This window comes from Tiliqua scincoides, chromosome 9 (assembly GCF_035046505.1).
Source record: "Tiliqua scincoides isolate rTilSci1 chromosome 9, rTilSci1.hap2, whole genome shotgun sequence".
NCBI classification, from domain to species: Eukaryota; Metazoa; Chordata; class Lepidosauria; order Squamata; family Scincidae; genus Tiliqua; species Tiliqua scincoides.
The window spans coordinates 37,468,464-37,491,666 of NC_089829.1; the positions used below are offsets into that span (position 1 = coordinate 37,468,464).

At 42.8% G+C, this 23,203-nt stretch overlaps 1 protein-coding gene across 1 annotated transcript in view; it reads right to left on the reverse strand.

The window, feature by feature from the left end:
• PLCG2 (phospholipase C gamma 2) overlaps window positions 1–23,203 on the reverse strand; it is an 84,854-nt gene that overhangs the window by 26,717 nt on the left and 34,934 nt on the right. The window contains exons 5-18 of the mRNA XM_066636925.1: window positions 22,160–22,207; window positions 19,864–19,948; window positions 19,379–19,462; window positions 18,960–19,003; window positions 18,368–18,440; window positions 15,897–15,998; window positions 15,294–15,412; window positions 15,121–15,206; window positions 13,890–14,010; window positions 9,887–10,055; window positions 7,162–7,266; window positions 6,875–6,964; window positions 6,144–6,322; window positions 3,805–4,005 (exon numbers count right to left, since the gene is read on the reverse strand). Coding sequence (XP_066493022.1) covers window positions 3,805–4,005; window positions 6,144–6,322; window positions 6,875–6,964; window positions 7,162–7,266; window positions 9,887–10,055; window positions 13,890–14,010; window positions 15,121–15,206; window positions 15,294–15,412; window positions 15,897–15,998; window positions 18,368–18,440; window positions 18,960–19,003; window positions 19,379–19,462; window positions 19,864–19,948; window positions 22,160–22,207 — 1,506 coding nt within the window. The remainder of the gene's footprint in view (window positions 1–3,804; window positions 4,006–6,143; window positions 6,323–6,874; window positions 6,965–7,161; window positions 7,267–9,886; window positions 10,056–13,889; window positions 14,011–15,120; window positions 15,207–15,293; window positions 15,413–15,896; window positions 15,999–18,367; window positions 18,441–18,959; window positions 19,004–19,378; window positions 19,463–19,863; window positions 19,949–22,159; window positions 22,208–23,203) is intronic.

Sequence of the window (23,203 nt, forward strand, 5' to 3'; positions counted from 1 at the left end):
AAGAGCTTGATATGACCTCATTCAGAAAAACAGGTCACAATGATGTAAGTGTGATTTCAAAGTATTAGATGAGAAATTATGTGCAGATTTTCAATCTGTTGTCACAAAATAAAAACAGGTTAAATGCTTAAAGCAATCATGTATTGGTTTTCCTTGCTTTCATGCTGCATGAAATTAAACACATAAAACTACACTGCAGCAGCAAGTGGGGAGAAAAGAAGAGCACACACAAACAGTCGTAAAGGGGAAAAAGACATTCCAATTACTGATGCGGCTACAGTACATGTAGCTGTGTTTTCCTGACTGACCACCAGTTGTCAAGACTGGCACATCTGGGGAAAGAACCAACTCACCCATATGAAATCCTATTTATAGGATGAAAATTGATACAATGCCAAAGAGGATTCCCAGTTTTGCAACTGCACTGAAGGACCAATCTAGACATGACAACAGCCGACCCATTTGTTTAAACCCAGATCTGTCTCAATCATGTTTAAAGCAAGAAGGCTCCAATTTTTAGAGCAAAGTTGGGCGTCAATGGAGCTCAGCCCTCCCTATTACCACCTTTCTACTACTCCACAGCCCTCCTTACCCTCCTCAAGTGCTTAATCTCAGTAAACATCATGTCCAGTATCAGAGGGCAGCTACGGAGAAAAGTACAGAGTGGGGAAACATTAAAACCTTCACATCACACACAATGGTGTGGTAAGCTGTGAGCCAGCATGAAAGTTTAGGGTGCTCCCCTCTAAACAACGGACACTTCAACCCTGTAAACCAGGGTTTCAGCTCTACAAGTCATGTGCAGTTTGCCCCCAACAGACATGTGCAACAGGAATGTTCTCAGTGGTGGCACCTCAACTCCATGGAACTTGTGAGGTGCCCTGTTAGATGCAGCTGGCCCTCTCTCTGCCAATCTTTCAACACTTAAAGACTTTTCTGTTTGAACAAGTTTTTATGACATACTGAAAAAACTCTCCCCTCATTACGTAAGAACATAAGATGAGCCCTGCTGGATCAGGCCAAAGACCCATCTAGTCCAGCTTCCTGTATCTCACAGTGGCCCACCAGATGCTTCAGGCAGCACACAAAGACACCTGCATCCTGGTGCCCTCCCTTGCAACTGACATTCTGAGGTAGCCTACTTCTAAAACCAGGAAGTTGCACATATCCATCATGGCTTGTAACCTGTGATGGACTTTTCTTCTAAAAATCTGACCAATTCCCTTTTAAAGGCATCTAGGCCAGATGCCATCACCACATCCTATGGCAAGGAGTTCCACAGGCTAATGATATGCTGGCTAATGAAATATTTTCTTTTGTCTGTTCTAACTCCCCTGGCTCAATTTTATGTTCCCTGGTTCTGGTGTTGTGTGAGAGGGAAAAGCACATCCCTCTATCCACTCTTACCACTCCCTGCATAATTGTTTACATCTCAAATGTGCACCCTCTCAGACGCCTCTTTTCTAGACTGAAGAGCCTCAAACGCTGTAGCTTTTCCTCATAAAGGAGGTGCCCCAGTCCAGTTATAATTTTGGTCACTCTCTTCTGCACCTTTTCCAGTTCCACTACATCATTTTGGAGATGTGGCAACCAGAACTGTATGCAATATACCAGGTTGCCTATCTGGACATTCTCTGGTCTGTCACTGCTGTTAAAACATCATCACAGCCATAGAAACTTAGAAGAGGCCTGCTCATCAGACCAGCAGCACGAAACAGACCAGAAAGGAGGAGGATATGGTGAATTTGACCCTTGCATTTGTGCAAAGGAAGCAGGAGGAAGGGGCACAACTTCCTCCCACCTCTGGAAACTTTGGCATACTTAGAGGACAATTCTGCAATTGCTGGCTGCTTTGTTAACATCCCTCAGCTGATGAGGTGGAAGCAGTGGCAGCAAAACAGGGAGGGCAAGAATGATGCCTGTACCAAAGTTTCATCTGCCAGCATGCACATCTGTCAATTCAACAGTGAATGTGCACTTGCTCCACAATGGAGGAATCCAATGAGTAGTCTTTTTGTTGTTACTTCTGTCTTAACCCTTATTGATCCCATCCTGTGCCCCTCCTTGCAGAGCTGATTAGCTACTTCTTATGCAATCAGCAACAACTTGAAGGAGGAGGAATGAAGACTCAGCATCACTGGGTCAGACCAGAGGTCTGTTCATATTTTATTAGGTTAATAACCTATTATGAAAGGTTAGAATGCACTGATCAGAGATCAGAAAACCTCATCCACCTGTTGGGAACCTTTAAGTGCAGCATAACCTAAACACATGTCAATTCTTGGAAAATGAAACAAAGATCAAAAATTGGAGCACAAGAAGAAGCAGAGAGATGGCAATAAGCTGTAACAAGACAACAAAAGCCAACACAGAATAAGCAGGATATCCTTAGATACAGATGTGGTTTAAGAACCAGAGATAGAAAAGGGACTCCAGGCAAAAGCAAAAGCGGTGTGCCCCAAGGATCTGTCCCGGGACCAGTGCTTTCCAACCTCTTCGTAAATGACCTGGAGACAGGGTGAGCAGTGAGGTGGCAAAGTTTGCAGATGACACCAAACTTCCGAGTGGTGAAGAGCAGATGTGATTGTGAGGAGCTCCAGAAGGATCTCTTCAAACTGGCAGAATGGGCAGCAAAATGGCAGATGCATTTCAATGTAAGTAAGTGTAGAGTCATGCACATTGGGACAAAAAATCAAAACTTCACATATAGGCTGATGGGTTCTGAGCTGTCTGTGACAGATCAGGAGAGAGATCTTGGGGTGGTGGTGGACAGGTCGATGAAAGTGTCAGCCCAATGTGCAGCGGCAGTAAAGAAGGCCAATTCTATGCTTGGGATCATTAGAACAGGTATTGAGAACAAAACAGCTAATATTATAATGCCATTGTACAAATCGATGGTAAGGCCACATCTGGAGTATTGTGTCCAGTTCTGGTAGCCACATCCCAAAAAGGACATAGTGGAAATGGAAAAGTTGCAAAAGAGAGCGACTAAGATGATTACTGGGCTGGGGCACCTTCCTTATGAGGAAAGGCTACGGCGTTTGGGCCTCTTCAGCCTAGAAAAGAGGCACCTGAGGGGGGGCATGATTGAGACTTACAGAATTATGCATGGGAAGGATAAAGTGGATAGAGAGATGCTCTTTACACTCTCACATATCAGAACCAGGGGACATCCACTAAAATTGAGTGTTGGGAGGGTTAGGACAGACAAAAGAAAATATTTCTTTACTCAGCGTGTGGTCAGTCTGTGGAACCCCTTGCCACAGGATGTGGTGATGGCATCTGGGCTGGATGCCTTTAAAAGGGGATTGGACAAGTTTCTGGAGGAAAAATCCATTATGGGTTACAAGCCATGATGTGTATGTGCAGCCTCCTGATTTTAGAAATGGGCTACGTCAGATGCAAGGGAGGGCACCAGGATGCAGGTCTCTTGTTATCTGGTGTGCTCCCTGGGGCATTTGGTGGGCCGCTGTGAGATACAGGAAGCTGGACTAGATGGGCCTATGGCCTGATCCAGTGGCGCTGTTCTTATGTTCTTACCCTCCTAGGTCCTTATTGTAGGACTGCTGTCTTGGTTTTCCAGCAGCCTTTAAATCCTTACACTTTCCAAACTCCTAAAGTCAAAATACTTATTCAATGCCCAGTTGCTAAGTTTGTGGTTGTTAGGATTGTTGGATTGTATTTTGAACACACACACTCACATACACATACCCCATAATTCAGCATAGCTGTGACCAAATGAAAACCTCAGCATTCAAAATAGCACTTATCCCCACCCTAGAATTTCCTTTTGGCTATACATACTCCTTGGATTCATGGGGCTTGGGGTTAGGCACAGCATCAGTAAGACGCAATTCAAACTCGGCACACCGCAAGTGCGCTTCCCTATAATGCTGGACAAGATCACAGATGCTGTCAAACGTGAGATTGTCAGTCAGGTAATATTTAATGGTGTCTCCATCAGTCGAGGAGCGGATGCGGCAGTGCTGGACTCTACCTGATCTCCTAGCAAACAAACATGGAAAACAGAACAGAACAGTTAACTTTAGCTTCCTAAACCACATTTGTTTAACTTGTCCATAATTTCTTGTTTTTCTCCAGTCTGTAAAGAACTCAAGCCAGAAAAAACAAGACACATGTCCATTTACTTGTAGACTTCAGCTACAATTGCTTAAGCAGATGTAACATTTCCATATCTCAGAACAGTTGTGCAAACCACCGTTCATGTTGCAGATTATAATGAACACTAGTCAGGACTGCCCTTGCAACCAGTTCAAGCTTATTTGAACTGGGTTTTGAAGATTCTAGCGGTGAAAGTAACATGACTGGCACCAATGCAAACATAACACAAAGCAAAACACAAAAGAGAGAAATTCAGAAAGGAGAAAGAGTAGGGAACACACAAGCCCATAGCACACTCCATGGGTCATTTCAGATTATCATATAAACTAGGGTTTATTCTGTTGTGAACAAGCCCACACACTCCATCACCTTCATCCTCCTTCATCACCTTCTCTGCTCGTGCACTGGGAGAAGCATGATTAGTTGAACCACAGCTTTGCTGTGATAGTTCAGACCTGGAGCTCTTCAATGCTGGTTTCACATCCTAGTTTTGATTGCACTTTGCAAACCACAGTCAAAAAGCTTTAGATTTGGGCAAGCCATTGAGCTGTGTCTCAACATACCATGACTGTAACATTAAAGCTTCATGCTGGAGCTCAGGAAGCACTGGGAAAAGGGAGGAGTGCTGGTTTGCAGGCGTTTAACAAGTGCACAAATAAACAAACCATGATTTGTTGAACCACAGTAACCCAACTGTGGTTATTGAAAACACTATACTTGCACTGGGTCTATACGTGGGTCTCATCTTGATTGAAGTGACAGGGTACTTTACATATAATTCCTTTGGTTAAACATGTCCTCAACAATCCCTAATTTATTAATCAAAAATAAGACTGGTCGAACAAACGCAGGAAACTGATTCAACGTCAATTAACACCAACCTAATTTTGGACATTTCTTTTTCTTGTAAAAGAAGGCTGTACTTCCAGAGCATTAGATAAGTGTGTGGGGAAATGCAAGATTAAAGCATTGTTTGGATATATCATTAACAATATAAAACTAAAGTCACATTACATTCAGTCACAGTGCAGCCATGTGGGACCTTCTGACTCATGCATTATTAATTTATTTAACTGAATAGCATTTCCTGGGCTAAAGATCCAAACTACACACTCGCAAAGCGAGGCAACAAGCTGAATTGGAAGAATTCTTAACTCTTCCACTTCATACTGCAGGTGGAGGAGTCTTATTTTAAAATGCCTCCTTACCTTAAAACACACACAGGCACACAACCTATCACTACCTTTAGTAAATTAGTATACTGGCAGAAAGGTTTAGCATAGTCCTCACCTTGATTTGCTTTATGCCATGCAGGATGTTTTTGCTTGGGAAAAATATGACTCCCCAACTACAGTCTAAACTGGAAAAGTCCAGAATTTTACCTCCTTAACCTTCTACCTCGCTCTGCATAACATCTAAATTTGGTCTAATTCATTTCCTCTCCAAAGTACATCAAAGCATTATTACAGGTTGAGCCTCATTATTCACATGGGTTCAGTTCCAAGCACTCACGTGGATGGCAAAAAACGCACTATAGCAAATCAATTTAAAAAACAAAGTTTCTTTGCTCTGGTGATTTAAAAACAGCCTTACTGACATTTGTGATGTAAGATAAGAGTCATTAAGACGACAATCCATCAATCAGTCGTCCTCCAAGAGCTTAGAATGGCGCTTTACTCAATCCCTCCCTTCACCAATGCAAAGTGATCACTCTTCTTTCACGTGCTCAGGGGGAAGGGAGGGGTCGCCTGGAGAGAGAAGGACTGATGGATTGTCAGCCAGCTGCCTCTCTCTGTCAAAGGACTGTTCAGTTTTTTAAACTGATTTTAAAAGGGTGCATTTTTCCCTTCTCCAGGGATCAGCACATTCCTTCTCATTTGCAGTGGCCATTCGTGTTGAGTCAAATCCATGTATTAAAAATCCGTGTATAACAAGGCTGGAACTGTACTGCACAAAACACAGAAAACTGCACACAACTAGTAGGTTTCAAACAAACCCTAAAAGAGACAATGCTGTCTTACCAGAATGACAGTGTGTAATCATTAGGGAAAGCTTCACTCTCCCGCACTAAGAATGTTCCATCCTTGCCACCCATTTCGGCACAATATTCCTGGAGAAGTTTCTCAGCAGTGGTTCTCCCTTCTTTCATTTTTCCATGGAACCATTTTTCATTGTAGTGCAACTCAGTAGGCTTCACTTCCTGGAACATTAAGGAATAATTTATATTGCCAAGTTTTATTTTGCCACCATTATTTATGCCCTGGTTGGGGTTAAATTTTCACAGAGTTGGTTTTTCACAGCAGGTCACAACACTGCTATCACGCAGTGAGCTAAAAGCTAATTTTCTATACAAACATGAGCACCATGGGGGGGACAACACATCTGACTTTGAGGTTACAGTAAATTATAATTATTAGGGCTTTCAACTGGATTCAAGGATGGGAAATGGGATGTGTGCTATATGTTAACAAGGTCATCGACAATGCCCAACAGAATGATCTCATCCCCGTTTTATGCCCTTCCAATTTCCTCCTCTTCAGTTCATCAGCATCATCTACATCTTCAACATGTAGAGGTAAGTGACAATTCTGTCCCTCACAGATAAGCGAATTCACATATGGCAAATTTGCATATAAAGAGAACTGACTGTAGTCAATCAGACTTTACTCAGTTTTTGCTAGAGAAAATTACCAAAAAAAGAAAATTTAACATCAAAGGGAACAAAAGAAAATAAGGATCAGAAAACTAATACCTTTGCTGATTCTTCTTCAGCGCTCTGTTCTATATCATCACTGAATGAGAGTTTTTCATTGGCTATTGCACAATAATGACGTGTCCATTTCTGGAACGCAAAACAACAGTTAGAAAACTATAAAAATAATGCTAAGTTTTTATTTAAAGGATTCATATACCGCTTTTCTAAACCCAAAGTTAAAAAGAATATAGCAGTGATCTCAAAGCACTTCTTCAGATTCAAAACCATTAGTATTCATCTGAGCCATATCAAAATGTATTTGTTTCTACCTAACAACTGCTCACCTGATCTATAGTGTCCCACATGTAGAGCTCTCCTTGTTGCTTTTTCTCCTCTTTCTTGTCTTCTATGTTCACGTCTACGTCACCTTTCGGACCCAATTTTTTATGCTAATACAAAATGAACAAAGGAAAGGGTACATTTTAGATGGTTTCTCAAAGGTCTCTTTACTAAGCTTTTTTTGTTTTGACACCAACAAACATCAGTTGTAGCTACTTTGGGTGTCCATTTGGAATAAAAGCAGGGTAAAAACTTAATAAATAAAATGTAGGCAGCCTTCTCCACAAAGCCCTGATTTGGTGCTCTGCTAATTCTCTCCATTCATCAGTGGAAAATGGGATCTCCTCAGATATAACTATGCATATACAGCATGGAAATGCAAGGAACTAATAGGCAACATTCAATTGATTTAACAAACAAAAAATGATTTTGATCAACTAAAATGGTCCCCAATCAACAGTTATAGGGAAATTCCTAACTATTTTAAGTCAGAAACTTACAGAAACTGTGTGCAGCAGATGCCATCTCTTTCCTTCACACACAAAGGAATGCCTCCTCTAAGATGGTACCTGACAGTTATGAACTAACTAAATGAACTGTTGGGGTGCAGGTGGAGGGCGGGCGGAGGGTGAACTGGGGGTGGGCAGGCAGGGAGCGATAGGCGGGGCTGGGATCTGGGATATGCCAGATCCCAACCCCCGTTCCCGAGCAGCGCGGAGAGTCTGCAAGCCGCTCCACTCTCCTTGGAGTTGTGCCACCTAAGGAGGTGGTGCAATTCCAAGTTGACCCATAGGGGCTGCAGTGTCTTACCTGGGGGTAAGGGGAGGAGTTTCCCCTTTCCTTCTGCTGGGCTACTGTGGAACCCTATCTTGCGCTGGATACAGTGCAAGCCTCCTGGCTTGTCTGTTCCAGTGCAAGATAGAATTGTACCCTTAGTTTTAAAGATGCAGTTTGTGAGCTATAGGGAACTCGGCTTACCTCCCGCCTCCTCCCCACCCATCCCAGAGCCTTGCTTCAGCTGAGCTCGGCTGATGCAAGGCTTGCCCCACAAGCCACTATGGAGGCTGGATACAGCCTCTGTGCCAGCGCACCTCTGTGCACTGGCACAGCTTGCTCTAGAGGAGGCGCAAATGTGCTTTATGGCACATTTGTGACCCTCCTAGGCTGGCGCAAGTCCCTAACTCGTAGTTAGGATTGTAAAAAGGTGTCTCCCACTTGCTCCATGTTTCCTGTTACACAACCATAACTATAAAGAGCTCTGCATCATATTGCTTCTCCACACGATTCACAACAGAAGAGAAAGATACAAATGGGACTGTTCCTTTTGAAATTGTGGCTGCCAGCTGTCCTAGAAGTTGCTGAATTTGACAAACTGAAGCGGTGTGAAAGTCTAGGGCTATTGTACCACTGTTGCATGCAGCATCAAGCTTGACTCACACAGGACACACTTCAACTATGAAAGCAAGGCCACTCCAGCCTAACTGTGGTGATTCAAAAGGCAAAGCTTCCTTCATGGCTCCCAGTGAACACCCTGCATTTCCAGGATTTGTTCAAGAGTTCTATACTCCTGTCAGCAGATCCAATGGCTATGTGGGTTGGAATAATTTAGCACTGACAAATTCTTTCATATGGAGAGTTAGTACAAAATAAGAGTCTTCCTAAACAGATGTTCACTCCAGGTCAAAACCTAAATTCTGCATTTAAAAAAAGCAAGAGAGCATATTTTGGACTGCCAACAATATCCTAGACACTGGTGATGTAAATTAATATGCATATGCTTACAACAGTACCCCTATGCAGCCATTCGGATGAAAAATGCATGAAGGTGGCAAACAAGCAAGGGTGGCAAAGAAGAGTGTGCCAGCTAATCACCTCTGGTTCTGAGGCACTCCCTGGTTCATGCATGTGGGCAGCCCCACATTCAGTATTTGCCTGCAGAGAGCAGCAATAAACATGGGGAAGATCCTACAGGTGATTTAGAATTGTTTTTATGTTTCCACACTGCCTCTAGTAAAACAAGTACTGAATGTGGGGGTGCCTGGAAATGTAGAGAAGATGTCCAGAAGACAGGGAACACGGCTACCCAACATGTTCCATTGCCTGATACAGTGGTTCTCACACATTTAGCATCGGGACCCACTTTTTAGAATGAGAATCTGTCAGGGCCCACCAGAAGTGACATCATTGAGCAGGAAGAGTTTTAACAATCCTAGGCTGCAATCCTACCCACACTTACCCAGGAGTAAGTCCCATTGACTATCATTGTTAAAAGAATATGCATAGTAACTTGTTAAAAGTACAGGTCTAACATTTCCCCAAATGCAGTCACATACCAGTCATTTTAAGATATTAAAAATAAAATATTGAAATGAATGGGGACCCACCTGAAATTGGCTCATGACCCACCTAGTGGGTCCCAACCCACAGTTTGAGAAATACTGGCCTAATGTGTCTGCTATGAATAGAGTTAGTAACAGCTGTCTTAAAGAAAGACATGAAACATATTTCAGTTCTGGTTGAACCCCGCTAATCCAGGCAGCTGACATTATGACAATGTAGACTGTGTATTCTATACCTCTGACTTCATTTTCCAAGCTATCAATTAGCAAGTTACAACGTCTCACCAGATATTTGAAAGCTGCTGTCTTGCCTTGCCCCAAAGGGAGAGTAGGAAGTCAGATATCAACACCAAACCCCAATCGTTTTTTTTTAACTTCAAATTACACCTGCCTTGATGATGAACTTTCCTTTCAGCTGAGTCGGTGATGGTAGCTGATCGGCACTTGCTTCGATGGGCTTTGTTAGAAGCTGGTCCCCCAATACTTCCCTGAATACTTTGGCGATATAGCGCTGTTGCTCCACACCGCAATGCTGCTCAATCGACAAAATCACGGGGTACCTTAGGCAAAGAGGAAAAAGGCAAAAGGAAAAATCTCAGCTTTCCCAAATGCACATGGCCATTCATGAATTGGGAACCCTACATGAAGTTAATGGTTTTTGATTTGCCTGACAACATACATGCCCTTCAACAGACTAACAGCCCAATCCTATCCAATTTTCTAGTACCAGTGCTGCTGTACCAATGGGGTAGGCACTGCTTCCTGTGTTGGGGGTGCAGTCACAGAGGCCTCCTCAAGGTATGGGAACATTTGTTCCCTCACCCCGGGGCTGCATTGCGGTTGCACCAGTGCTGGAAAGTTGGGTAGGATTGGGCTGTCAGAGCCCAATCCTATCCAACTTTCCGGTGCTAATGTACCTGCAGTGCAGTCCCAAGGTAATGGAACAAATGCACAGAGTGCAGTGTATGCCCCATTGGCATAGCTGCATCAGCACTGGAAAGAGGGATAGAATTTGGCCCTAGGGGCTTAAACTTGGCTGTCTACCTTCAAACACAATACACTGCAAACACAACTACAATAATTTTAAGCTCACCACCCTCCTTTTCCTCATCCTCTAGAGCAGGGGTGCCCAAACCTTGGCCCAGGGGCCACTTGCGGCCCTTGAGGACTCCCAACCCAGCCCGTGGGGAGCCCCCAATCTCCAGTGAGCCTCTGGCCCTCTGGAGAACTGCTAGAGCCCATGCTGGCCCGACGCAACTGCTCTCAACGTGAGGGCAACTATTCAACTTCTTGCATGAGCTGTGGGATGAGGGCTCCCTCCACGACTTGCTGTTTCATGTCTGTGATGCAGTAGCAGCACTGAAGAAAAGGCCAGCCTTGCTTTGTGCAAGGTCTTTTATAGGCCTTGAGCTATTGCAAAATCTTCATTCATTTATATAAGTTCCATCTCTAATATAGTCATTTATGTAAATTTATTCAAATTTGAAATGTAAATTAATTTTGTTTTTTCCCCTGCCCCTGACACAGTGTCAGAGAGATGGTGTGGCCCACCTGCCAAAACGTTTGGACACCCCTGCTCTAGACACCCTCTAGAGCAAGGGTGTCCAAACCTTTTGGCAGGAGGGCCACATCATTTCTCTGATGCTGTGTCAGGGACCGGGGAAAAAAAGAATTTACATTTCAAATTTGAATAAATTTACATAAATGAATATATTAGAGATAAAACTTATATAAATGAATGAAGATTTTGCAATAGCTCAAGGCCTATAAAAGGCCTTTCACAAAGCAAGGCCAGCCTTTCCTTTGCTGCCGCATCACAGATGTGAAACAGCAAGCAGTGGAGGGAGCCCTCATCCCACAGCCCACATGCGAGGGCAAACAGTCACTTTCAAACTGAGAGCAGTTGCATCGGGCCAGCATGGGCTCCAGCAAGTCTCCAGAGGGCCAGAAGCTCATTGGAGACTGGGGGCTCCCTGCAGGCTGGATTGGGAGTCCCTGAGGGCCGCCAGTGGCCCCCGGGGCGGAGTTTGGGCACCCCTGCTCTAGAGAGTTCAGAAGTTCAACAGATGGGTCAGGGGACAGAAGTGGGTTGCAACCCAACATCAGGTGTGTTGGAGTAGTACTGCTACCATTGTGTTTAATGTCTCAGCTGCACTGTATCCAGGGCTAGGAGTCCTAGATGAGGAAACTCCTACCAGAGCTTTAGAGGAGATGCTCTCTGGCCCAACTCTCCCAATCTGCAACAGGTCCTCTGGGTTACCCATTCATCCATCTTCTCTTTCTTGCCATGGCACTTCCTCTGCTCTGTTTTGCCTTGTTTCCTCTTTCTCGCCCTCCAACCTTTCAAAATGACATGTATACTGATGCCATGCCACTCTCTGCCCTGCTTCTTCTTTCAATTAGCCCAGAAGGAAAGAAGGTGCAGGACAATACAACACATACTGACTGGCCACCACCAGCCAGGAAAGAACATAAGAACAGCCCCACTGGATCAGGCCATAGGCCCATCTAATCCAGCTTCCTGTATCTCACAGTGGCCCACCAAATGCCCCAGGGAGCACACCAGATAACAAGAGACCTCATCCTGGTGCCCTCCCTTGCATCTGGCATTCTGACGTAGCCCATTTCTAAAATCAGGAGGTTGCACATGCACATCATGGCTTGTAACCTGTAATGGATTTTTCCTCCAGAAACTTGTCCAATCCCCTTTTAAAGGCATCCAGCCCAGACGCCGTCACCACATCCTGTGGCAAGGAGTTCCACAGACCAACCACATGCTGAGTAAAGAAATATTTTCTGTTGTCTGACCTAACCCTCCCAACACTCAATTTTAGTGGATGTCCCCTGGTTCTGGTGTTATGTGAGAGTGTAAAGAGCATCTCCCTATCCACTCTGTCCATCCCCTGCATAATTTTGTATGTCTCAATCATGTCCCCCCTCAGGCGTCTCTTTTCTAGGCTGAAGAGGCCCAAACGCCATAGCCTTTCCTCATAAGGAAGGTGCCCCAGCCCCATAATCATCTTAGTCGCTCTCTTTTGCACCTTTTCCATTTCCACTATGTCTTTTTTGAGATGCGGCGACCAGAACTGGACACAATATTCCAGGTGTGGCCTTACCATAGATTTGTACAACGGCATTATAATATTAGCAGTTTTGTTCTCAGTACCTTTCCTAATGATCCCAAGCATAGAATTGGCCTTCTTCACTGCCGCCGCACATTGGGTTGACACTTTCATCGCCTTGTCCACCACCACCCCAAGATCTCTCTCCTGATCTGTCACAGACAGCTCAGAACCCATCAGCCTATATCTAAAGTTTTGATTTTTTGCCCCAATGTGCATGACTTGTTGGTTATTTTCCTTTGCTCCTTCGTTTCTCCTCCCTCCTTGGGAGTGAAGACTCAGCAGTGGCAGTGAGTAGAGGACCAGAGCTTCAGGAATGCTCTAGCCCACCACTCTCTCCTCCTCCGCAACTTCTGTTCCATTCTGTCCCCCTCTTTCTTTTCAAACCCAGGTAGCGCTAAAAGCAGTGATGGAGGTTCCATTCAGCCTCATGGATGAGCTGGCTCTGCTTCTCTTCCTCCACACATTGGGTCGACACTTTCATCGACCTGTCCACCACCATCCCAAGATCTCTCTCCTGATCTGTCACAGACAGCTCAGAACCCATCAGCCTATATGTAAAGTTTTACATATAGAGGAACCATGGTAGAAGAAGAGGAAACCATGGTTGAAAGAAGAGGAACCGTGGTAGTGTGGCCACACACTTGCCCAACCCTCTTGCATGCTGGCTCTTGAAGAAAGGTTTCTGGAGGAAAAATCCAATACGGGGTACAACCCATGATGTGTATGCGCAACCTCCTGATTTTAGAAATGGGTTATGTCAGAATGCCAGATGCAAGGGAGGGCACCAGGATGAGGTCTCTTGTTATCTGGTGTGCTCCCTGGGGCATTTGGTGGGCCGCTGTGAGATACAGGAAGCTGGACTAGATGGGCCTATGGCCTGATCCAGTGGGGCTGTTCTTATGTTCTTATGTAAGGTTTCATGCAGGTTAGGGTCTGATGCAAGGTCCCAGCTCTTGATAATTTGAAGACCACTGCCTAGTCCTTCTCCCACCTCCACAATACATGAAGTGTTTCTAGAAACATAGCCACATTAAAGCTATCAGAGATAGCTTGAGTTCATATTCAAAGCCACAGCAAGACCTTTATGGAGACTGAATGTCTCTAACCTCTAATTCCCTGACACACCTTGAGGGGGGGGCCTTTAAGAACAGTTTTGTGTTTTTTTTTAAGGAAACAAGAATGGGAAGGTGATCTCTATTTTTGTGGTAGTAAATCACATATTTTTTTCTTCTTAGTAAAAACTCATCATAAAAAATAATGAATACCTACTCAGATGTGACAAAGGCATGTTCCTTGATTGCCTGCACAACATCATCAAATTTAATTTTTGTTGTCCGTGTCCATCCATGATAAATGATGGGCTTCCCATCAGGACCATCCCAGCAATCCACTTATACATGCAAGAGAGGAAACATTAGTACACTTGACTTGCAAGATATCATTTTCAGCCCCTTCAGAGCACTTGATTTAGTAGGTAAGTGCAACTGGTGAAATTGCACAAAAATGAAGCACTAACAGCAGGCCACACTTAAAGACCAGGAAGTTAAAAGGCAACATGGTTCTTACAACATAAAGGAAGCAGAAGCTAAAGGTCCTAAAAAAGACTGATAATCATTTATCTCTTACTTCTCTGGTACATGTGTGTTGTACATGCATGTGTGTTGCCATTTCAGAAACCTTATTTGCAAAGAGAGAGAAGAAAAGCTTCATGCATTTTGCATCTGTACATGTTTACTCAAAACTAAGTCCCACTGACTTGAAGGGGACATATACTCCCAGGTCAGTGCACATAGGACTGCAACCTTTTCAAAATGTGGAACATTACAACAGTTTCCCTGTTTTACCAGACAAAAAGGTAGCAGAGAGTCTTGTGAACATTCTCCAAAATCACTGCTATGGATACCGAAGTCTGTGCTAAGTTCAGGCAAAGTCTGATTTACACATGCAACAGAATGAGGTAATAGAACTCTGAAATGGTCAAGTGAAACTGTTCCATTTCAGACTTTAGGAGGAGAACGCCATTTTTGAATGCTCCCTGTGTAAATAAAACTGCTTGCATATAAACAACTAACAAACTGAAAGAGAGGTTCCAGTCTGGTTTGCTCTTTGCAGAAAATATTTCACAACGTGTTCCACTCCTGCAGCGGGAAAGGCATTCTCCCATCTCAGAACTGTACTCCCTCATTCCCACAATGCCCTACTGCCTGCATAGACCAGGCTGAAGATGAAAAGGAAAATGGAATCAGAATGCAATGACTAGCAAAATCCTCCAATAAAGAATGAAATATCTCCTCTCACAGCTATAGTTCACCTATGTGCTATCTAAATCTGTCTCTCTTTGAGTTGTAATTCCTTAGTTCCAATTAGAAGTGTCAGGCAGGACCTTGAGTCTAATGAGGAGATACAGAGTTAGGAATGTTTTTGCCTAAGATAACAGTCTTATCTGTAAGGAGTAACTTTATACCACATTCCCATATACAAATCACAAAGCATTACTTACACTCAATACATCGACATCCCATTCGGAGGCACCGGACATAAGCTTCTGGGGTAGATTCACTACGAAGCTGGTCTCCTGTGAGGTACCTAAGCCATCAAGAATTTCATTGAAAGGCTGAATGAAGTTTTCCACCATAATAGGGATAAAGATAATTGTGCTTTTTAGCAACTTACGTGTTATGTGATGAAGAAATCCAGTAATGGGACAAAGGATTATTCATGTCCTGAGGATCAATTGCATCATATTTTTCATCCCAGATGCTGTTTTCTTTGGAAAAAAGGTAAGTAAGAAACTAAAATACAAAAAAAGAGAAAGAGATGAACATACATTTTAATTTTAAAAATGAAGAGAATGAACAGTTGACCTTCCCAGTGGAATCATAAGAGAATAATATAAAGAAAATCATTCTTATCTGTTGGTTATGTTCAACCAAGGTGGATCACAGTCAGTATTCCCTCTAAGCTGTATGGCTGCACAGTTTGGAGCTTGGCTTTCCCAGAAGTCCAGGGATAATGTAATTGCCAAGTATCCAGAGACACTGCCGCACAGTCACAGAATGGGTCTGTGGAGCAGCGTAGGCCCCTTAATTCATGGCTTCCCAAAGTGTGGGTCACAAGCCCTCCTGCCCTTGCTTCTGGTTGGCTCTAAATCGGAGCCATTCCAGAAGCATTAGGAGGCCCTGAAGGCTTCTTGTGGGTTGGCAATCCACCCTATCTAAGGTCTGAAAAGGCTGAGAACACCTGCTTTAACCAACATCTGCAAGCTTATCACCTTACCTCATCAACATAGAGGAAAGGTTCATCAGTTTCTCTCATAGTGTCATCTATAAATTTGGACATCCGTTCTCTTACTTTATTAAGATCCTGTGCCCAAGATTCCTGAAAGACAAACATACAGACTGTAGTTCAGACTTGTGCCAAATACATCCAGAGCTAGAGGCATTTTAATTTTTTCACAGATTTTGTCCCTCCCCAGGAAGAAAACTGCAGAAAGCAGTGTTATGTGTCCATTCCAAGGGCTCATTTTTATAAATTATAATTGCTTTAGGTAAGTGATAGGTGGTATGGTGTCAAAGGATTCAGTCACAGTCATTACCCATGCATCCCCCCAGTCGAGCCTACAGTGACCAATATGGTATATAGAAATATTTTATTTCTTTGCAGATTTTGGGTTCACCCTGTCCCCCCCCAAAAAAAATTGAAGTGCAGAAAGCACTGTTGTGTTATTTCGTTATCACAGAAAAATTGCATCTTTATCCATAGTTGATGCAATGCAGCAAGTTTTTACAAAACAATATACTTTCATAATTAAAGTGTTTGAGTCAACTTAAAAAAAAAAATCTCTTTATCACCTTTCAATAATGTTTCCAGGACAACTTTCAAAAAGATAAAATAGCAATAAAATCAAAATGGAGAATATAAGAGAAACAATAAATCAAGAAAGACATTAGTTTAAAAGACGAACTCAAAAGGCTTGGGAAAATACAAAACTTGGGTGCTAGAAAAACAACAGCATGGTTGTCAAATAAACATCTTCAGGAGGAAAATCCCCACAAACAGGACACGCAACCAAGAGGGACTGCCTCACAATTGCCAGCTGCCACATATCAGATGGCTGGGGCACCTGACGGACGACTTCTTAAAAAGAATGCAGTGCAAAGGCTGGTTGATGTGGAATCACATGCTCCTCAACCTCAGACAACCACACAACCTGAGACAACTGAGAAGCACAGGGACAGTTTTAGGGAATCCTGAAAGCTGAATGCATGAAGGAACTGACAAGCAGCTTTTCCATTGAAAAAAAGAACAAAAAAACCAACAACAGACTAGCTTATTGAACTGCGTGATCACCCCACAGTAAAATCTTTGGCTGCAGGGTTGGCTCAATTAGGTCAGAGCCCAATCTCGAGGTCTTTAGCACCTGCAGTAAGAGAGTACCACTGGTGGGTGTCATAAAAGTGCCATAAAGGATGTACAGCATCCTCCGTGTAGGGGTTGCTGGCACTCAGCTGAGCACCAGATGGACACCGCCCAGAACAAGAGAAGAGCTCCAAACAACAGTAAGGCTTGTCAAGGCAGAGGGAGGAAATGAGGTGGGAGGGATGGAACCAGCAGAGCCCTGCTCCACTGGATCCTATGCTCCGTGTCAAGCTAAAAGCTCCCGACACAGAGCTCCTTCAGTCTACACCAATGCAGACTGGAGAAGACCCATTGTGGGGTCTGCGCTTTCACTTGAGGAAAGGGAATGAATGGCCCCTCCCCCTGAGGAGACTCCAGCAGTTGCCGTGGCACCCATAGACTGCAACGGTAGTCATTTTGGCATTGCTGCTCCTCTGGGCATTGGGGAGCTTAAGACTGGTCTGCCCTTTGCCTTAGGCACCACATTAGTCCACCTCCATCCACCCACTTACCTCCATTGCTCTTCCTCCCACTGCCTGAATTGGAAAAGAAAGAGAGGGACAGACCAGAAGAGGAAGAGTAGAGAAAACAGTGGTGGACTAGACTGTCTCCAACATACTAGCCTACCACTCTTCTCTCCTCCACATTTCCTCCTCTGCTCCATTCCCCCTCTTCCTTTTCCAGTACAGGAAGGAGAATGTCCAGGTAAAGTGGGAACAGCATTTAACACACTGCCTCAGAAGCCATGAGGTCTTGGGTTGGTTCTGTTTAGCTGCATGCCATCTGTCTAAAATTGCAGTGTGTTAACAGATTCAACATTATACACAATCCAAAAAAAAAAAAAAAAAAACTTAGTTCAAGAATGAGCAGAACCCTTTTTTTCAAATTAACAAGTGCACAAGGCTCCATGCTAAGCCAATGCAAGTATTTCAATGAAGGGTGATGACAGTAGTGAAAGTGAATTATTAACTTTGACCAAACTAATGCACAGGACTACAGAAAGTTATCAGCAAATTGGTTATTTAGAGTCACAGACTATTTAGTGAGAACTGAATTCCAGAAGGTGTAGTTAATATAAGATGTTGGTTTACCAATTCCTTTTAGATATATAAGTTCTTATCAGATATGAACACATAATGCTTCATAAACAATAGCAACAGCCAGGGAAGCTATTTCCCCTTAGCTCATCTGCCACTGATGCAACAGGTATCACCGTGCCTAATGGATGGGTCACCCCTGTCTTGTGAGCAGAACTCAGTTCCCACTTTTCTGTGAACAAGCTGCAATGCCCATCACACTGTATCACACAGACTCAGTCTTGCTGAAGAGGAATTCTAGGACTATCTCACCTGCTGTTCATGTAGCAAAAATCTTTGGAAGTCATGCAAATGCACGGCTGAAGCATCTGGGCGATCAGTGTTACTATAAAAGAACAATTGTTTAAAAGTGATGTTAAGTGAAACTTCACACACAAACTAGTCGATATTGTGACAATGCCAACATCAAGACACAGAAAAGGGAGCACTGTAAAGTCCCATTGTCACAGATTATATCCACAGTGACATTTTTCACTTGTCCTAGCTGGTGTTAACATTCATTTTACCATTGATGAAATTTGCAGTAAGACATGTTAAAACAAACAACCAGCTGCTTTTAAATGATGCTTTCACAAAGTTTATGCCAGCAAAATTAAACATGAACATCTACCCCAGCAATTTTCAACCAGTGTGCTGTGGCATATTGGTGTGCCACAAATGGTCTGCAGGTGTGCTGTGGGTGTTTGGGGGAAGGTCACCAGGGATGTGAACCTCCAGCCGGCAACATGGAGTGCCTTGTCAATTGTGAAAAGACTGATTGTATGCCTGGAAAATTTTAGCACTGTATCAGAGTTCCATAAGATTAAAAAGGTTGATCTACCCAGTTGCACGGGAAGTAACTCACCCCAATAAGAACATTGTAGAATCCTTCTTGAATTCATCAAGAATCTGGAAAGGAGGAAAGATGATAAAAGCATGTCGATTGTTAAATGCAAAATAATTATTTTCCTAAAAAAAAATGATATCAAAAAACTTTACAGCAAAATTTTGCTTATTCAGATAAGCACTTCCTAATTCTGGAAACATTTTCACTTTTCCATGTTCACTCAAGGCAGCACTGTTGGGAGTTTTCTGTACAATATATACAGCATCTACAGAATTCTAAAAAAGAAACCAAGGCGTACTCTGCTTGTACAAAATGGGGAATGGAAGACTTGCATTCTAGGAAAGTGTTGTAGCCAAGTCACAAGGAACAGTAGATAAATTGTCAGAAAGAGGAAGTAATTTGCCCTCATGTATGTAGGTTGTAAAGTGCATATTTACTGATTTCTGTTGCTCAAACATAATTTTCTTGTAGAACAGGTGAAATTGCTCAAAGCTAAGTTCTTCTCTGACAGCTCTTATTTCCTGTGGAAATACAAAAGAAAAAGGCAATGAATTGAGTTGCCTCCAAAAGTCACAGCAAAAGAAAGAATAACCAGTTTTAAAATTGCTTAACTATCTTAACTTCCTACAAGGAACCAAAAATTTGTTCTATGAGAGGCTTGAAAGAGCTGAAACAGTGAACCAGAAACCCTCTAGAGACTCATGAAGCAAATTCTGACTCAATATCCTAAAATTGAGATTCCTGAATGGAATCTCTGGCCTCACTTTTCTTAAATCTTTTTTGTTAGATAATTTAAAGCATGCCAATATTTATCTTTATATGTTGCCACATATTTAGCAACAATTATTCTGGAGCACTATTAATGGTATGATGAGAAATATATAGAAACTGGAGCATAAAAATACAGCCAGCACATACTTACTGCAAGTTTATCCCTCAAGAACTTGACACTGCTCACTTTGAAGTTTACTGATGGAAGGATGGTCTTCAGCTCTCTAATGGTGATGCTGAAAAAACAAACAAGGAAACAGATGCATAGCAACAGCGTGACTGCCAGGATGCATAACAGCTTTTCACCAACATGCTCATTAAAATTACTAGCCTGGGATGCAAGGTAGAAAAAAGCAAGCTCAGAATCTTATAATTGCATATGGGAGAAACTGGAATGAAAAGACCACAGACCAGCCACAGGGCACATGTTTTGCAAGAAGAAAGACCCCAGATTCAATTCCTTGCATCTCCTAAAAGGGGATCAGATGAGTTGCTGCCAGCCCTGGATCATATGGGTCAGTGGTCTGGTTTGATAGAATACACATGCCAGCAAGGAGGTCACATACTGTATATTTTCCCAAGTAGGTGGAAAAACAGCTAAAAACATTTGGATTAGGAAAACGCCCCATAAGAAAGGTTACACACTCTTTTCACCTAAACTCCAATCAGATTGGCAGCCCCTTTAGGCTGCATTTCTTTCTTTTCTTCTCTTTTTAAAATAAAGATCAGGAGAGTATTCTCTTTCTTGTACCTTGGTGATTGATCACTTTCCATATATGTTTCAGCTTTTTTACAGCTTCCTAGCCTCATAGAGGATACCCAGGGAAGCTTTGATATTCAGGAACTCTGAAATAAGACCATTCTGCTCAAAGAGATTGGAACAAAAATAGAAAGATTATTTTGTTCACACTTATTATACACCTTGCAGATACTCTGCCTCAGCAGGACTCCACACACAAACAATGAAGGGTAACTCCCAATTGGGTCCTACAACTTGACAATGCACTCCATACAGGTGAGCGAAGAGCTACTATGGCACAAAGGATTACTTCTGCAGATCTCTCCTCCACTGCCAGCCTGAGTACTGTCAGTTGCATCTTGGCTAAACTGTATTGAGTAACAATCCCTTCCTCCTTCAATAGTTCAGAAGCAGCAGCAGCTCCAACACAGGAGCAACGCCTGTGTTGTGACACTGAGTGATCAGGACTCAGAGTTTAAACAGAGTTCACTTTTCTCCCTTTCCTATTGTGTTTGGAAAGGAAGAAACACTGTCCTCTCTGTGTTTGCTTCCTTAATCTTTAGATGATATCAGCTGTGTTGCTGGTTGGGGTTGTGAACATAACACACCAAGAACGATTAAGATCAGATACAGCACACTGATGGCAGCTGCAAAGGCTTTGCTGTCCCGTGAATCTTCCATGCATCACAACTTTTCTTTATTGTGATGTTTCAAACCTAAACACAGGTGCCAAGCCATCCACAGGAGCTGCCATCAAATAAACCATGATGCAGCTGGCACTTTGTCCTTCCCCTAGAACCTTAGTCAAACAAATTATTGCACCTGGAGACTAGACCCCCATTCCTAGCCTGAGTCACAATCCAATGCCCAGAATGGAGAACAGTTTGCAGAATTGAGGGAATTTCTGAAAAAATAAAGCCTCTTTGCTACAATGCGAGCACATTCTCATGTCTTACCAAGGAAACAGCTAGAGCAAATGCGGTAATTCTACACACTATAAACCAAAGGTACTGGAGAACACAGCTCTACCGATTAAATTATGTCAAAATCCTATAGAACAAGGGCTAACTCTCCTTATGAAGCAGCCTCTCATATCCTTGAATTTATAAAGATATTCACTAATGGATGCTTGCATGAATTGTTTCTATACCTTAGCACACAAGCCTTTTCCTAGATGAGAGAGTGTGTGTTCATTATGACACACTGAAGAGAGAATGTACATGCAGAATTCCTAGGGACTGCTGAAAAAAAGAAAAGGTTGCAAGTCCACAGAGTAGATATGATTTGCCCAGAACAATCCAGTGCAGGGGGAAAGCACTGTGGTTCAAACTGGGCCTTTTAAATCAGGAAAATCAATCCAATAACGTATTGATACTGCTCCAAACAAAGATCAGAGACTTCTAGACCACGAATGCTCTCATCTGCAGTGCAAGTTGCACAAGCAAGGATGCACAAGCAATTGGATTCAAATCCATTTTAAACATGCACATACATATATTGTGCATATTAAATATGCACATACATATTGGGTTTAAGTGCAAGCACAGCTCTTTTCAGGTCTGGGTGTTTTTCAGGGGTGGGTGTTTTTGTTTTATTTTCTTTCCAGTTATTGTTGACTTTATTACTACTGAAACACAATTAAAATAGGAAGACAGGCAAGTCAAGCACAACTAATGCAGGTTTTAAAAGATGAACAAAACAACTTTACCTGTTCCTTCTGGACTGATCCACGGAGTAAATCTGCTTTCTCAACCAGCTGTAAAGAACACACACACACACAGCACTGATACATTTTGTGAAGTACTGAACAACTTTGCTCAACTCTTTTATCAGAAGTGCCGATAAAAGGAATCACTACTTCAATGTGAAATCAACTTTTACAGAATATCAGAACAGTTTAAACATCTCATTCCTGTTCCTATGGCTCTTCCAGTCCTCTTCCAGTTGTTTTTTGTACAACATTCCTGATCAACTCATTACATGCAAGAAATAGTGGGCTCTATCTAAAGAGAGTTACTAAGGATGATGGAGTCCAACTGAAATTATGTCAGACTTGTCAGAGGGATTTCAATGTTGTTTAGTCTTGACTAACTTTGAATAAAACTCATTGATTTTAAATATTAATACATGAAACTAGGAAGGAAGGGAGCTTTTCAAAATTCCAGTTTGATCCACAATAGCAGAATTTCAGTTGCCTTCAACGTCTGCAAAAAGGCAGGATGCAATATAAACATTCATTACAAAAGCTACAATTTCAAGTGAATTTTCTCTTTGGCTTGTTCCAAATTCATAAAAAGAAAGGAAGATCCTGTAAGGTATTTATCTGTACAGGAGACACCACAACACATAAGAACATAAGAAGAGCCCTGCTGGAATAGGCCAAAGGCCCATCTAGTCCCTGTATCTCACAGTGGCCCACCAAATGCTTCAGGGAGCACACAAAACATCAAGACTCAACCTGCGTCCTGGTGCCCTCCTCTGCATCTGCAAAATGTCTGGAAGACTGCAAGAGCATAGCCAGCACACCCCGTCCCCCCAAAAAAACCAGAAAAGGAATTGCTCTGTGTGAAGAGAAGTACTACAAGTTTTAATCTTAGCTATAACAGATGCTCAGCTTTAAAATAAAAGAGCCACTTCACACATGACTTTTCTAGGTGTACATTTAAGTATGACAAATACATCTTTCCAAATATGCACTGTACAGGTACACCCATCAGGGACCAACAGGTTGGAAGTCACTGCTAAGTACAGT